General features: G+C 49.6%; 2 protein-coding genes across 2 annotated transcripts; one reads left to right on the forward strand and one right to left on the reverse strand.

Moving 5' to 3' along the window:
* The first annotated feature begins 7,348 nt into the window (after positions 1-7,348).
* LOC123072624 (nitrate regulatory gene2 protein) lies at positions 7,349-11,157 on the forward strand. The gene is made up of 4 exons (XM_044496216.1): positions 7,349-9,299; positions 9,400-9,599; positions 9,705-9,928; positions 10,036-11,157. Exons 1-4 carry the CDS (start codon positions 7,715-7,717, stop codon positions 10,844-10,846), a joined length of 2,820 nt encoding a protein of 939 aa, XP_044352151.1. The 5' UTR covers positions 7,349-7,714; the 3' UTR covers positions 10,847-11,157.
* A 90-nt stretch (positions 11,158-11,247) lies between these two features.
* On the reverse strand, positions 11,248-16,983 carry LOC123072625 (tRNA uridine 5-carboxymethylaminomethyl modification enzyme MnmG). The gene is made up of 12 exons (XM_044496217.1): positions 16,618-16,983; positions 16,082-16,173; positions 15,818-15,931; positions 14,990-15,320; positions 14,729-14,908; positions 14,467-14,547; positions 14,077-14,295; positions 13,842-13,984; positions 13,015-13,181; positions 12,656-12,873; positions 12,198-12,290; positions 11,248-11,900 (listed from the first exon to the last, which is right to left on the reverse strand). Exons 1-12 carry the CDS (start codon positions 16,903-16,905, stop codon positions 11,688-11,690), a joined length of 2,139 nt encoding a protein of 712 aa, XP_044352152.1. The 5' UTR covers positions 16,906-16,983; the 3' UTR covers positions 11,248-11,687.
* Positions 16,984-17,412: the final 429 nt, after the last annotated feature.

Consider the following 17,412-nt stretch of genomic DNA (forward strand, 5'->3'; position numbering starts at 1 on the left):
TGACCATGAGGGAAGGTCACGTTTGGGTTGAACCCACCGTGCGCGTCGCCGTCGGCGTAGCCGGGCGACGATGAACCCCATGGAGATCTGGCGCCTTGCTGTCCCCAGGGCGCGTACTGGGCGTGGCTGACGACGGGTGGATTCATCCCCGCCTGGTCGACCGATGAGGAAGACGCCGCCGCGCGTGCCGCGTTGTCGCGCGCGCCCTGTTCCGCCTGTCGGCGGTGACTGCTTCGCGCAACTGAACTTCCACCCTCCACTCGGCGTTCGACAGGCCCGGTGGCTTCGATGGCGGCGCCCTCGGCTTCCTCTACTTCGGCTGGGCCACGGCGCCAGTCGCGGTTGCCGCCGCACGCGGCATGGCGTACTTCCTCGGCGGCATGGTGTGCTTCTTCGTGGCGAGCGGGAGGGGGTTTGGCGGGAGAAAGGGAGAGAATGGCGGGAGGGAGGCGAGCGAGCGGGAGAGATGTGAGGGAAAAGCGTCAAGAAACGGCGGGAAAAGGCCCTCGGGTCGCTTCCAGGGCGGGCCCACGCGCCTTTTTCGCTTGTGCCGGCTCCCCAAGCGCCCCCAGGGCGCCGGGTTCGGCCTAGGTCCGCCGGTACTAATTTTGACCCGACCCGGCGAAAAACGGGCTTCTGGGGGGGCGACTGGGGCCTTTTTCTGACGTCGGCGCGGTAAAATCGCCTGGGGAAGGCCTGTTGGGGGCGCGGCTAGAGATGCCCTAAGACAAGCTAGCTGGCTAGCCTCTTTTTTTTTTGCCGCTTTTGTTCGAGAGGAAGCTAGGTAGAGTAGGTAGATCAGCTAGACGAGGGAGAGACACGACACAAAAGTGCCTTGTGCCCGTACGGGGACATTTACACATGCGTCCTCCGGGCTGGAGTCACGCCAAACTAAAACGGAGCCTCGCAGCTTCCTAGGACTAGTGATGTGCCTACACAATTAATGTGTTTTTTTTTATATCCCAAGGGCAGAAAACCTTATCAAACTTACATATTTAAATAGTACCTCAGTCTCGGTGAATAAGTCATTCGCGAGCGTGCATGCACGGTGGATAAGTCGTTCACGGATCGTGTGTCAAAGTATCGTCTGTCAAGCAATTTCGATTGTACTACGTGTAATGAACACTGCACGAAAAAAACGGCCATCATCATCGGCTTTGCATCCACTCCTAGCTACTCCGTGACGGGAAGAAGCTGTAGGCATGAGCAATGCGTTCACGGCAGGCATTGCGCGCTCAGCTCTCCACCACAAAAGTCCATTCACCGTGAAGATTTACCCGAGACACATGTGGTGGATCGATCGATGGCGTCTCGAATCCGTTCATCAGTGCATGATGCATGTCGATCGGGTAACAAACTGACAACGCGCTCGTTCGATTCGATTCCAAAGAGAAAAAGGAGAGGTGCATGATGTCGTCGTGGTTACCGTCTACTTGTGCTTGGCCGACTCGAGTCTCTCGGCTTCCGATGACTCGCTGGACCTGGGTGGCTGCGGCGTGGGCCCACGAGGACCCCGTCCCGGGGGGGGGGGGGGGGGCACGCCTTGCTCCTCACCGTGCTGGCTAGCTATTCTACGACGACACACATTTTATTTCTTAATTATGATGAGGCAACAGTGTGTGTGTTTTTCTAAGATCCGAATCTCTCTCTCTTTTTTTGCGAGAGAAATTTTCAATCTATTCATCAATCATGGCAGTACAGAGAACACAAGAGGTAATAAAAATTACAACCAGGTTTACGGACCACCCGACGACGACTACAAGCACTAGAGCAAGCCGAAGGCGCGCTGCCGTCATCGCCCCTCCATTACCGGAGCCGGGCAAATCTTGTTGTAATAGACAATCGGGAAGTCGTCATGGTAAGGCCCCAAATTAAGGACCAGAGCAGCAACCATCGCCAATGAAGAGAGTCGTAGACCGAAAAGATCAAACCTGGATCCAAATAGATCTACCGAAGACCAGCACTAACTGAATCCCATGAGATCCGACAAGGACACACCTCCACAGATCCTCCTTCAGATCATGGATTAAAAAAAAACATTTCATGGACAAACCCAAGAAGCGCGGAGCATGTATACGTCGCACACCATGGTAAATATGTCTTGAACCGAGTCTTAAAACACGATGAAACATGGAGGAGGAGCGCTAGGAGGGCTCGCGGGATTTCGCAGAGATGAAAGATCATCTTGTGAGCTTTCTAGGAATTTCTCTTGGTTGTGTAGGTAGAGAAAGTGAATGGTGCGGTCCACAACCATGCTACGGAAGCACTGGACTGGATCTAATAGATCCGGGCGATTTGATTGTCGCTGTTTAATCGAAGTTGAATCGTCTGGATATATAAACCCAGATGATAAGTGACACATGGGTGACGATTTTACAACTAAAAGTGCCATTCGAAAAATAAAACATACCCAAAAAACTGAAACTTGCCATGCTTCACAAGTAAAGTTGGCATCTTCGACCAAGTAAACTTGCTATCGAAAAACGACATGGTGGAATTGCTTCGTGCCTCACGTACGTCACTTATCGTAGTCGTAAATAAAATGCCTCGAGGCAGGTTGTCGAGGAAAAAAATAGGCTTGAAACTCGTAATGGTGCACTATAAAATATCAATAAATAAATAAATGAAGGGAAATTAGCACGTAGTGGTAGCAAAAAAAGGTCAAGGGCAATGCATCCCCCAACACGGTTTTGGTGCGAACCAACATGTGGTTGGATGGTTAGAGGGACTGTGGTATCCCCAGCTCACCAGTGTTCAAATCCTGGTACTCGCATTTATTCCTGGATTTATTTCAGGATTTCCGACGATGCGCATTCAGTGGGAGGAGACGTTCCCGTCGACGACGAGGTGCCTACGGCGACTTCGTAAATTTCAAGATGATATGCCGGCTCAGTCTTTCGGAGGTGCTCATAGGGGTAGAGTGTGCGTGTGTGCGTTCATAGGGGTGAGTGTATGCGCGTGTATATGAGCGCTTGTGTATGTACTGATGTTAAAAAAACACGGTTTTTGTCAAACGCTAGAAAAACTAGAAGAACGCTCGTGCGTTGCAACGGGGCCACATTAACTTTAAAAGTTCAATATCAATTATGTTAATATTACATTGAATATTCTCATACATATTAAGTGACATCGACGATCTTTTTTACCATCAAATTCTCACACACACACACCCTCTCCCTCCCTCTTCCTCACTCTCTCTCCCCCTCTCCCTCACTCGGGAGGTGGGACGAAAATAAACCCGAAACGGAGACTACCAACTGAGACATTAGGAGTAGAGATCATTTAGTTGATAAGAATAAATAGAAAACTGTGTTAAAAAGGAGAAACAGATTAGAATACATTGAAAAACCAAAAGGACGATGTAAAAGAGGATTCGCCCTGCCCCCCGGGCCTTGCCACCGAACCGGCTCAGCGGTCCAGTCCCCGCGCGGTCGTCTTCTCCTGTTCCCCGAGCCGCGTCGCTACAGAGACGGGCTCCCGCCCGACCACCTCGCTGGCATCGAAGGGGAATGGATAAGGGTGACGCCCTGCCTACCCTACCCCATGGCCTCACTCCTCTTGACGCCCCCTCCCAAATCCACTTCTCCTCCTCGCTCGCTCGATCCCGTCGATCTGAAGGAAGTCAGAAGCCACGACCACCATGACCGACCCCGTCCACATGGCCACTGCCCTCCCTGCGGGCTAGGAGCTTGTCGAGGAGCTCCGAATGCCTTCGCTACTTCGTCTGCGCCAACGAGATCAAGTCCAGCACCCCCGCATCGATGTCGCTGCCGTCTTCCTCAACCTTGGGCCACCGCGACATTGCCGTTCGATCCGTGCCGCCCCGAGCTCCCATGTCTTCGCCTAGGGCGCCATTGACACCGCCATGATCTCCTCTTGCCTTTCCCTTGTCTCCCCTCTCGTTTGCTCTCGTTAGATATTTCGCCGTGGCCGAGAACCGCCGTCCGCCATGGCCATTGCAGGGGTAGCCACCGAGCTCCTCGGATTAACCCCATGGCACATGCCCGCTCCTATGCACGCCCATGCCCGAGCCTGCCGCTCTTCTTCCGCGCCCGCGGGGCCACTCCCTCTCCATGCCCACGCCCGTGCTACACCATGTCGGTCGCGCCCGCCGCTGCCGCCGCGCTCGCCGCAGCCACCGCACCACTGTGCCCCGCGCGACACACACCCTGGTCGCGCGTCACACTCTCGCTGGCTGCGCTCGCCCCGTCTGCTGCCCCCCTGCCTCGCGCCGCCTCCAGTCATGGCCATCTTCTGCTGGCCGCCCCCTCAGCCTTGCCTACTGCGTGTTGCTTCCTGCTGCATGCGCTGCTCTACCGCTGGTACGCTGCTGCACCATGCCCTCGACACCGCCGTGGACAAATGTGGCGGAGGGATTGTTAATGGAGTACGAGAAGGAGGTGGCGAAGAAGTTGTGGAGAGGCAGGAGGTCTGGGGCGGTGTCACCTGGCTGTGGTGGAGGTGTTTATCCGACAAGGAGCCGGAGTGGAAGGAGAAGTCACAATTGGAAAGAATCACAAAAAAAATCATAACTCGGAGATCTCAGTTCAAAAAAATGCTAATATCGATGGAAAACATAGAAAATGTTTGTTGTTATCAAGGAAAGGTAATTTTTTTGGAAAGTTAGGATTTTTGAACTGATTTCTATGCAAATGGGGTTTTATTGTTGGATAACGTGATATCAGTATCTGCCCGTTTGTGACGTGTCTGATTAGGAAAGCTTGCAAATGTTAAGAAACTATTTATTGGGAGGAAAGTTGTGACGTTTCTGCTATTTGTTTCCTAAAACAAATTTCACTAATAAGTTAGGAAAGTTAGATTAAAATATATTATTTGTTTCCTAAAAATCTGTTATTTGTTTCCTAAGACAAATTGAGCCAATAAAAGGAATCAATTGATTTGCATAATTTAAGAAAGTTAGATTAAAACGTATTATTTGTTTTCTGAAAATCTGTTATTTGTTTCTTAAGACAAATTGAACCAATAAAAGGAATCGATTGATTTAGATAAGTTAGGAAAGTTAGATTAAAATGTATTATTTGTTTCCTGAAAATCTGTTATTTGTTTCCTAAGACAAATTGAACCAATGAAAGAAATCGATTGATTTGCATAATTTAAGAAAGTTAGATTAAAATGTATTATTTGTTTCCTGAAAATCTGTTATTTGTTTCTAAGACAAATTGAACCAATAAAAGGAATCGATTGATTTGCATAAGTTAGGAAAGTTAGATTAAAATGTATTATTTGTTTCCTAAAAATCTGTTATTTGTTTCCTAAGACAAATTGAACCAATAAAAGGAATCGATTGATTTGCATAATTTAAGGAAGTTAGGTTAAAATGTATTATTTGTTTTCTGAAAATCTGTTATCTTCCCGGCCCAGAACGACGGAGATGCCACATGATAGTATGGCACCAACCCATCGTCTGTGCGCTGACGAGTGACGACAGAGACGACTGAGCCTGAAACTTAATCTGAGTACGAATAATCAACAGTGACGGCAACTGTTGCGGGCTTGCGGCGAGGTACCCTCACCTGGACAATGATCTTTGGTCGGAGCGCAGAGGTAAGTGGTGTTGTTGGCGACATTCAGGTCGTCCACTCGAGAGGCGGTGCTGGATATTAATGGAGAGATTAATGGAGATCGTGCAGGCAGACAACGAGGTGGGGTGGTTCATCTGTGCGGCCTGCTTCCGATCCAATCTGCGATATTCCCCCATGTGGATGCGACCCCATCACGTAGCCATACAAAACGATATAGGAACCATGATTAGATAAATATACAATGATCAATTGGACTGTATTAGAATTGGAGAGAGAATGAATATACAGGAAAGATGCAGGTCGAGCAAGCCAGCCTTTCCTATGGTCGTCTTGTTCCTGCAGATGTTAAGCTAATACTGAATCCAATGTTTAAAACCAATCAATCCCTAGTCTCTTTCTCTGCCAGCGAAAGTTAATCTCTGGCGTCCTTCGTCCAAATTGAATTATATCAAACTGAGCAGGACCAACATAATTATGGGAAAGCCATATAAGAGAGATTAGTGGGAAGGAGAGGATTACGTCCCGGATTTTCAGAAGAAATGTGTGTTAGTGTTAATAGGAAGGAGGGGATAGTGTCCTGATTTTTTTACTGGGGAGATGTGCATTAAAGGAAAGATAGATTGTGTCCTGATTTCCTGCATGAAAAAAGAAAACCGGAAACTTGGAGAAGATCGAGGGGTGGGGCTGGCTAGGGGGTGGAGGTGGGACGAAAAAAACCGGACAAAAATAAACTGTAGAGATTAGCCCATGATCATTAGGAGTAGAGATTAGCTCTTTCACCTTGTCAGACAGTCCCTTCAATCCAAGAATATACAACATCTAGAAGAAATAAAACCAATGACATAATTAGTAAACAATTTCAGCGACAAAAGGATAAACAAATTGGATTTTTAAAACAAAACCTGCACCTGCACAAGTATATGTTATATTAACAAAAGTGCAGATCCCGTCCCACTCTTCTTCCGAATAGCAATCTTGGTGAGTGATCTCGACCGGGTTCGATCGGCATGGCGTGTCGTTCCTCCAGGAGTGGGTGCTGAGAGGAAGGATGGCAAACCTCCATTGTCAATCGGCCGGAGCTGCATCGTCATTTGGATCAGAGCATGGACGAAATCGAGATGGTAGAGGTTGAGGAATTTGTAGGACGTGAGGGTTTAGGGTGGGCATCACGAGAACTCACCCATATCTTGGGAGACGGCAGACCCGAGGTGCAGTCGTGTTCGTGCTTCAGGGGCTGCCACGTGCTGTCCTCGCCGCCATCGCCTGTCGATGCCACTTCAGCGCCACGAGCATGGGACTGAGGGACGAAGGGAAGAGAAGGGAAGGAAGCGAGCTAATGACGTACCTATGTTTGGTATGTAATACCCTCCATTAAGAGTAGTATTTTCTTAAAATCGGTTATTTTGTTTTCTAATTAATGTGATTCAGCAATTTAAGATAAGGTTAATTAATTTAGATTTGATATCTAGAGATTGATCGTGATTGATTCTTTCACATAAAGACATTACTAAAAATAACTTGCACCAGCACGGAAAGTTATGATCCGTTAAGATTTTTTTCGTTGTGTGAGAGGGTGATGCGAAACTAAACCGGTGGGGTGGGGGAAGGACGAAAAAAACCAGCGAAATAAAACGGGTGGGAGGTGGAAGGAAGTAACAAAGAAGTACCAAAAAAGACCGGGTGAGGTGGGACAAAAATAAAACTCGAAACACGATCTACCAACTGAGACATTAGGAGTAGAGATAAGGCAAGCGGAGAGGGGGCGAGAAGGAAGAAAAGGAAAAGCCGAGGGTGGAATTCGCACGCGACCTCCTCCTTCCTTTCTCGTCTCCCTGCCTGCCTGCCTGCATACACGCCTCGCGCCTTCCTCCCAAATCCAATTCCTAATCCCAATCCCGGCCGCCTCCCCCTTCCTTCCTCCCGCCGCCGCAGCTCGATCCGACGCCGCGCCGGAGCCGCTCCCCTCCCAGTGCACGGAGGAGGCCGCAAGCCACACGACCGACCCCGCCCCGCGCCGCGCCTTATATGTAATGGACGCCGACGAGCCGCCAGAGCCCACAGAAACAAAGCGCGTCCGGCTCCCGCCCCCGCCGCTGCCCGCCTAGCTAGGGTTTCCGGTCCCTTCTCCCCTCCCTTCGCCTCCTCGTCGCCCGGCGAGCGGCCGCCCGGCCATGGGCTGCGCGCCATCGCACGACGCCCTCGCGGCCACCGCGGCCGCCGCGGCCAGGGCGACGCGGCGCCGGGCCGCCGCCGCCGCCGCCGCCGCCTCCTCGTCCTCCGCGTCCTCGCGGCGGGCGCGGGACCCCGCGGCGGTGTGCCGGCAGCGGGTGGCGCTGATCCGGGCCGCGGCGGACAGGCGCTTCGCGCTGGCGGCGGCGCACGCGGCCTACTTCCGCTCGCTGGCCGCCGTGGGGGGCGCGCTGCGGCGCTTCGCGGCGGCTGCGCTGCTCCCGGCCACCCCCGACCCCGCCGCCTCGCCCGTGCTCACCCTCCCGCCCTCCCCCGACCTCGCCAAGCCGCCGCAGCACGCCGTCGCCTCCTCCGCCGCCGCCGCCGCCGCGTCGAGCCTCCCGCCGTCCCCGGACTCCTCCTCCTCCACCGTCTCGCCCCTCTCCCACTCCCTCTCCGTCTCCTCCTCCGACGACGACGAGGAGCACCTCCACGCGCTCGACCACTCCCGCCGCGCCCGCCTCCGCGGGCACGCGCCGCCCCCGACGGCAACGACGCAGCATCAGCACCGCCACTACATGAGGAACTCCGCCACCGTGCCCACGGTGGTCTACGAGGACCCCTACGCCGAGTACGCCGAGGCCGCGGCCAGCTACAGCTACGGCTACGGGTCCGCGTACACGTACGGCCCCTACGGCGAGCCGGTCGCGGAGGAGGCGAGGCCGCGCCGCCCGCCGCCCACGCCGCCGCCCCCGGAGGCCTCGCCGTGGGACTTCTTGGACCTCTTCACGCCCACGCCCTACGACCAGTTCCTGGAGGACTACTCGCGCGGCATGCCCGGCGAGGCCGCCGACGGGGATCGGAATCTGCCCACCAACAGCCCCAATTACGCCAATTACGCCGAGCTGAGGAGGATGGAGGGGATCCCGGAGCTTGAGGACGAGGCTGAGCTGGGGCCAGCACAGCCATCAACCTCGGCCGTCGTTGAAGATCAGCGCGTGAAGGGGAAGACACCAGCTCCTGGTCCTACCACCAACGCCGCCCGTCCCAATGGCACCTCCTCCTCTGAGGTGAAGCCGCAGAGCAAGGGATCATCTGGTGCCAATGCCGAGGCGGAGAAGCCGCTGCCAAGGAACGATTCAGTGCCGAGCAATGCCGGCTCCGGCTCGAACAGCAAGAAAGGGGGCAGGACCGATGCAGTGAGCTTGAAGGGTGCCAACTTTGATGACATTGCTGGCAGCAACTCCTCCTCCGAGAAGAAGAAGAAGAAGGGTGTGCCATTTGGTGAGAATGGTGGCGACATTGTTGGCGGCAGCTCCACCGGGAAGAAGGGTGCTGCGATTGATGAGGCCGGGTCAATTGTCGATGCAGATGGCGCTGGGGGTAGCCACGGCAAGTCGGTGCGGTCGGCCATGACAGTGAGCAGCGAGTCCTTCTCGCCGTTGCACAATGGGGAGAGAGATGTCGTGGAGGCAATGGAGGAGGTCAAGGAGCGATTCGAGGAGGCACTGCATTGCGGCGATGAGGTCTCCAGGATGCTCGAGGTGGGGAAGGTGCCTCACCGGACGGCGCCCAAAGTTCTTAGATGTGGGTAATGGAAATGTTTTATTGGAGCAACACATGTCTGAAATTATGGTATATGGGCAAGCGACTGAAAGGTTGACATATTATTATGTTGTTTTTGCAGATTTCTCTTCCAGGGTGATGGAGCCTATGTCGCTGAGCGTGCCGTCCTCTTCTTACTGCGTTCCAAAGCGGGAAAGGCGCTCAAGGTTACCGACCACCTCAGCTTCATATGCCAACGGCAGAGAACATCGCGACGGAAGTCTCTGTTCAACTCTGGAGAAGCTCTGTGTATGGGAAAAGAAGCTATATCAGGAGGTCAAGGTAAGCACATTTGAGGCCACATCAACAAGCTACAAGTGTCCATTCATGTTATCTCTTTATTTACTGCCCAAACATGTGTTGAAAAAGGTTAGGTGATTGTTCTAGGATGAAGAGAAGCTGAGGACTCTGTATGAAAAGAAGTACAACAGGCTGAAGTCGCTAGACGAACAAGGGGCGGAGCCGGATGCGATAGAGACGGCCAGATCGTCGGTGCGGGACTTGCAGTCGAAGATCACGATCAACATCAAGACAGCCAAGGCCTTCTCGTCGAAGATCGAGAAGATTCGGGACGAGGAACTCTACCCTCAGCTTGTTGACCTTATCCAAGGGTATGATGAAGTTCTAGTTGCTCCACAACTTCATTGCCTGACAGAACAAAACCTTTAAACTGACCACACTCATTGCTGCTCTTGTTTTTGTTGTCAATCAAACACAGATTGCGAAGGATGTGGAAGGCAGTTCTGAAATGCCATGAGAAGCAGCTGTCGGCCATAAGGGACAGCAGGCTCCACCTGCTCAAGGCGAGGACCGTGAGCCAGTCCGCCGCCGCGGAATTGGCGACGCTGGAGCTGGAGAGGGAGCTCACGAAATGGTACCGTTGCTTCAACAAGTGGATCAGCTCGCAGAGGTCTTATGTGGAGGCGCTGAACGGATGGCTGAGGAGATGGTTCCCCGAGGTGCAGGACGAGCAAGACGCGCCGGACGGCGCCCCGCCTTTCTCCCCGGGCAAGCTCGGCGCCCGGCCGATCTTCGTCGTGTCGAACGACTGGTTCCGGGCCATCGACCTGGTGCCCAAGAGCGACGCGCTGAAGTCAATCGACCACTTCTCGAAGCTCGTCCACGAGCTGAGGAAGAGCCAGGACGACGAGCACCGGCAGAAGAGGAAGGTCGACCACGCCTCCAGGGACTACAACAAAAGGCGCGAGGCCCTGCAGCGAGAGCTCGGCCCGGGCACCGGCACCGGCACCGGCACCGACACGGTCGCGCTCTCGGAGGACCGCGGCGATCACACCGTCGATCTGCACAAGATGAGGAGGAGGCTGGACAGCGAGATGGCCAAGCACGACGAGGTGGTGCGGCACGTCCATTTTGCGGCGTCGGCCACTCTGCCGGTCGGCTTCGTCCCCGCCCTGGAGCAGATCGCTGGCTTCTTCCACGGGAACCTGCAGGTCTACGCGCGCATCAGGACCGACGGCGCCGGGGCTCACGGGCCGCCCACGGAGGCTCGCCGGCCGCACCTTGGCTGACGGCATGGGCATGTCTTTGCAGAAGAGAAGACAGTTTTTGTGACTGAGGTGGTAGATGATGGGGGGTAGTGCTGGGCATTTGGTGTGTAGATAGATCATTGGTTCATTCTGGGGTTTAGGCCGTAGTTGCTACGACGGTTACGGTGGTAGATTAGATAGAAAACGTTAGTGTTTTGCAGACGTTTTTACTGATGGTGCCTGCCTGACTCACAGTAGAGGGGAGCTTCAGAAGTTTCAGTGGTGCTCCCATTTATTCTGTACATTGTTATTACATGAAACTTCAACTTACTAATCGATCTTCATTTTAGCAATGTGTTTGAGAGTTAATAGTTCACATTGTGTGACTAAGATTGCGCTACTTCGCATTTTCCCCTTAACTGTAAATCCTAATGACAGCTCCCTTGAAACATAAACGGCAAGGCTTCATTGCATTATTCCAGGATCTCAAAAACGCGAATTGTATATATATGTACACAAACAACAGCGAGCATCGGTTCATCGTCGTCGCATTTTCTTTACCTTTGTGCCTACTACCGACCCCTAAGCGCAACAGATCCTCCATGGCCTCCTCACTGGACCCAACATCTCAAATAGGCTTCAGTCATCCACATGCCTGAAACTGAAAACTGTGGCAGCACCACCAACCACTCCGTCAGGCCATCGAAAACAGGTAGATGTCCAGGTATAGCAGATGCATTCTCAGCATCTCCTGAACAACTCCGCTGCGTCCCAGCTACGTCGCCGCGAGATTCTATTTCGTCGCGGCCCCATGAAACGCAACTTCTATTGATAGGGCCCCGGTTCGGTTGCCTGTAGCAGTCACAGCCAGGGGTGTGTGCAGTTACGCGGTGCTGGCATGAACCGCCTCGTCTGAAGAATCGTCCGCCTTGGCATTGGCACTGGCCCTGGCCGCGGCGACGGACCTCATCACTTCTTGCTGTCGCTTGTACTCGGCCGCGCGGCGGGTGCTCTCCATCGAGATGAGGAGAACCGTCATGTCAGCTGGGCTCACGCCGCCGATCCTGCCAGCCTGGCCTAAGGTTTGTGGCCTTACCTGCAGATGCATCATCGAAATATGAGTTGTATCGGAAGCAGATCAAATTTGTCGAGCTGAAATCTTGAGGAAATGTTGGGCTATAAAGGACGGCATCTTAAGATTCCCACACCATTGATTTATCACAAAAGACTGAAGTGCACGCAACATGTGTATTGTTGCTAAATTAAGGACTGAATAGTGCATGCCCCTGGGTTATTATTGGCAGGTTATCCTGTGTAAGTAAGGCTCTTGAACATATTCTAAATGCTACTCCAGAAAGAGCAAATATACTGTAGAAGCAGATGCTTCTCATACCTTGGAAAGTTTCTCACGAGCTTCAAGGGATAGATTTAGCATCGAGTGGTAATCCAAGTCTTCAGGAAGTTTCCTGTGTTCCTGGTTTATAATCTGAAGAGGAAAACAATTATTAGGGGTCGGCAGGTTTTTCAAGTAGCAAACATGACGGATTAAATAACTGAACCTATCAAAGTCAATGGAGCTGGTCCTTTTCTTAAGAAAAGCAAGAATAAAAAACCTAAACCCCGACAATTCTTTATTACAACAGAGAAAGGCACAGAATCAGCTACAGCTACAAAAGAGCTAAAAACAAGTTCCTCAACAGAGAAAAAGAACATGCATAGCACGACAGATACTTGCACAACAATCTCACTGCCAGGCTTCTTAAACATGTATTTACCATTTCTCTTGTACTTGAAAGAAGCTCCCTTGCATATTTATTTCAGAACAAAATGACATGACCATAAGCCAATTACCTGTTGTAATTGGCTCTGCTGTCGTGCTATGAAACCTTCGTACTTGATATCAATCTCTACGCAGTCTTTCTCAATTGGAGATAAATGCTCATTTCCATAGCCGTGCTTGTCCAGAAGTTTATACTGTACATGTGGCTTTTTCAGTATCGCTTCAAGTGTCGATGACTCCTTTACAGGTTGGTTTGATACTGCGGTAACTTCTGCAGCAAATTCAACCCCTGCAAACGGAATACTTGATTATAGAACCAGAAACCATGCTTGTAAATACACGAAGATAACAGATCTTAACAATAATATAATATTTCTGAACTTCGCATAAAATATGTGGTAATGCAGCTTCGGAAGTATATAAAGCTTACCTGATACTCTTGTATGCTTCAATCGTTCTTTTTCTTCTTTAATGCGGGCTTGCTTTGACTTATAAAGCTCCCAGCGTCTGTCATCTATTAAACCAATCTCTCTCCCGAAAGGGGTCAACCGACTATCAGCATTATCGGATCGAAATAGTAGACGGTGCTCTGAACGACTGAATGTACACAAGTGCCAACAACAAAAATTATCAGTCAAACTGCGATTCAAAGAGCCATTAGATTAATAAAATTAAGTTCATTGATTCCTTCTAATGGACAATAGTAGACAACATAAAACATCACAGCATGCTGTCAGTAAAGTTCTTCTGGCTCGTTCCTTCAAAAAACAAGTGATTTGTAATTATGGCTCTTCATAATGAATGAGCAGTGCTCATGCTGAGTTTCTCGAAAATCGTTAACATTGTTCGAGCATAGTTTTGTGACATTTGCATAATCTTATGCTCTGCATTTAACTAGCCCTTTCTGATGCAGTCCTTGGGGATAATCATGATTGTTACTCTATGGTCAAGAAAACTTGCCACTACATTCCTTGGCACACAAGGATTTGCCACTTCATATCTCATTGGTATGTGGACCCTGGACCCACGTGTTCGTGAGACATCAATTTGCAAATCCATGAATACCAACAAATTGAGTGGCAAACCCTAAAAGTTGGCATGCAGCCTTGTAGAATTATACAGATTCTAATATTCACCGTTAAATACAAATACTATGTCACATTGCTTTGTCTTAATATACATGAGCTTGCAACTATGCTTTTTCCATCAGACCATTTAAGCATTAATACCAAGAGCTGTTGTATTGATAACCCATACCTTGTTAACATGCGATAAGGCTCCCTAAGATCTTTTGTAACAAGATCATCAATCAGAGTCCCAATGTAACTGCTTTCCCTCTCAAGAACAATTAGTGGCTTTCCATCAGAATGTCTAGCTGCATTGATTCCTGAAACTATACCCTGTAATAAAAGTGAGCAAGATTAGGATCCAGAAAATCAGGTCCAATTAACCATATGTCCTGAAATGGGCATATCACAAGCAATGAACACACCTGAGCTGCAGCTTCTTCATATCCTGTTGTTCCATTAATCTGACCAGAGAAGAATAAGCCCTCAAACCTTTTTGTCATAAGCGATCTTGAGCACTGATAAGCAGGCAAGTAATCATATTCAACAGCATAAGCTGGCCTTAGCATCACACAGTTCTCCAGTCCTGGTAGTGTTCTCACAAGTGGTAATTGCAATCTCTCAGGAAGACCAGTGGAAAAGCCCTGTATGAGGTGTATAAATGGTCTAAGTTGTAGATTTTCAGTAACACAATGATGCAGAAAATATCGTTTTTACACAAAATTTCATAGATAAGAACAAGTGATACCAAATCTCAGACTGAAAACAATTGGTGGAAAAGGAAAAATATGCAAAATTGAGGGGCAGAGAGAGACCTGTAGATATAGCTCAGGGACATCTCTACCCTCCGGTTCAAGAAACACCTGATGAGATTCTTTATCTTTGAACCTTACAATCTGCAACAAACAAATATACGGTGATGTTTCGGACTGTGATCGGCAAAAAAGTTAGTCTATATAGGGAAACGAATTTTTCTTTCCATGATCTTTTCAAGTTTAGGTCGATTACACATAATAGGTCAAAACATAATCTTTTGTGGAACAAAGTCAAAGACCAAAAATGTCCATGATATAATACCTTGTCTTCAATTGCTGGGCAGTACCTTGGTCCCTTTGCTTCAACCCAGCCACCATATGTTGGTGTTTCATCCAAGTTGTCTGTAACAATCTGGTGCGTCTCTTTTGTAGTTCGCGTTAAATAGCAGCACATTTGTTCCCTCTCAACGTGAAATTCAGGATCAAAACTAAACCAGCCTACCTGTTTCAAGAGGCACCATCAATGCAGATAACCAAGAAAATATAATCACAAGGAAAAGAATATTTCACATGTTCTACACACCTCTTCATCACCATGCTGGGCTTCCAATCTAGAAAAGTCAACTGTTCTGCGATCAATTCGTGGTGGCGTGCCAGTTTTTAAACGGTCAGTTTCAAAACCCAGATGCTGCAAGTTTTCAGTAAGTCCCTGAGAAGCTGACTCTCCAGCTCGCCCTGCAGGCATTGATGTCCTACCAACCCAAATCTTACCACTCATAAATGTCCCGGTGGTAAGTACAACAGATGGTGCGTAAAAGTCCATGCCGAAGAAAGTGCGAACACCCTCAACACTATCATTCTTGCCTATCATAACTTCTGTAGCCATTGCCTCTCTAATGAAAAGATTTTGTGTGCTGAAAATAGCATGTGCAGTAATAAGTAGCATGAAAGATACCAGACTAATAAATATGCCGGCAACAACAACAAATATATAGATTAGATGTCATAATAGCCTTCACATTGTTTTTTTTTAGTTGATAGGCAGAAAAAAATAGCCTTCACATTGGGTTTTTTTTAGTTGATAGGGAGAAAAATCTGCATTCACCTTTACGAATCTGGGAGTCAATATGCAGGAAAAAATATTCATCTAGTCAAATACCTACAGTCTTTGGTCAGGAGTAACACTACGACATGCCAAATTAGTGAGGTCGCTATGTTTTGTAGCTTAAATAATAGTGACATGTGATTCTTTCAGAGCCACCTAAGAATATATTAAATACATGATTTAGATGAGAGACCACCAAAATGAACATCGCTCTTTAGCACTAACGACTTACATTGTCAAACAAATTTTTGACTAAGTGTGCAAATTATAAGTTATGATACACGAGGGTTTTTTGTATATACTGACCTTTCTACAACTTTCCTCATCTCCATTGCATACTCCCTCTTATCGGTCTGAGCACGCAGTGCACGGACAGCAGGACCTTTTGAGCTGTTCAGCACACGCTTTTGCAAATAGCACCTATCAGAAGAAGAGGTAATGAGTACATACCAAAAGATCTCGGTTGATTTGGTAGCATTGCAAGTTTTTCTCAGCCCATAACCCCATCCCCAAGGAGAAAAAACACGACATGACTCGTCTGTATAAACAAGAGCAGATTTAACTTCCTACCTATCTGCAATCTTTCCAATATCACCACCAAGGGCATCTACCTCATGGACAAGTTGAGACTTTGCGGGACCACCAACAGCTGGATTACAAGGCTGTATAATATATCATAGAAAAAAAAGTCAGCAGAAATGCATTTTTGGTGCGTGGAATGTCGCGAAACTGACAGACAGCTCCTTGTCTAAGGATACTTCCTTAGCTCTTTATGGCATACAGAAATTTGCAACAACCATATCGAAGTTCCGTTCTACTGCAAATTCAAACAGCTCTGTCTTTTGTAGTTATCTAGTCTAGCCCTTGGATCAGATACCACCAACATCAAAATTTGTAACGGAACCCGTGTGCTGCAGCCTACAGATACACTAATATATGAAAATGTTGCGCTTGCACATTGTTCAACCCCACTGAACATTATCCCTGGCTTGCTCGAATCCGTCCATTTAGCACATGAGCTCATTTGCAAATTTGCCAACCAAAAGGACATGCCACTACACGACTGTAGAAACCTAGACTGAGAAGAGGAGCGTAACGGAGCAGACCTGCCAGGCGATCCGGTCGATGTTGAGGGTGAGGAGGAGGGTACGGGCACCGAGGCGGGCGGACGCGAGCGCGGCCTCGCAGCCGGCGTGGCCCCCTCCGACCACGATGACGTCGTACCGCTCCCGCAGCGAGTCCAGCCCTCCTCCTGTGGCGGCGGCGGTGGAGAGGCGGGGGCGGCGCGGGCGCGGGCGCCAGGACGGCGAGGAGAGGGGGCGGGTGAAGGGCGCGGAGGGGAGGAAGGATGAGAGGCCCGCGGCGGCGGCCGGCGGGCGGAGGCGGAGCAGCATCGCCGGAGACGGTGAGGGGGAGGGACCTATCTGCGCTCTGCTCTGCTCTGCTCGCGGCTGTGGCTCTCGCTCCGGATGGAGATTGAAAGGGGAATCTTGCAAAAAGGACCCTCAAACCATGGGAGTCTAGTAAATTCATCCTCCGGCATTTTGTTTTTAATATTTCAGTACATTATAGCAAGTCACCACATACCACATAACCACTCTGTGAAGATCCTCAAAAACACCCACCGTGTTTGAGACAGCTCGTCTCTTGCAGCCGTATTTATGTTTGTTCATACTAGCAAAAGGGACCGTGCGTTGCAACGGGAGAAAAAAATTCATAATTTCAAATGGTCATGATCACATTTCGTTGCATCACCGAGATACAATATCTCTCTCAATTTCTCGAAATCATGAACATTTTGAAATTATGAACAATTTGTTAAACTCATGCACATATTTGAAATCGCAAACAACATACTATTACAAATTTCTGAACATTTTCTACAATCAAGAACATTTTTT

Source organism: Triticum aestivum, chromosome 3B, assembly GCF_018294505.1.
Source record: "Triticum aestivum cultivar Chinese Spring chromosome 3B, IWGSC CS RefSeq v2.1, whole genome shotgun sequence".
Classification (NCBI taxonomy): domain Eukaryota; kingdom Viridiplantae; phylum Streptophyta; class Magnoliopsida; order Poales; family Poaceae; genus Triticum; species Triticum aestivum.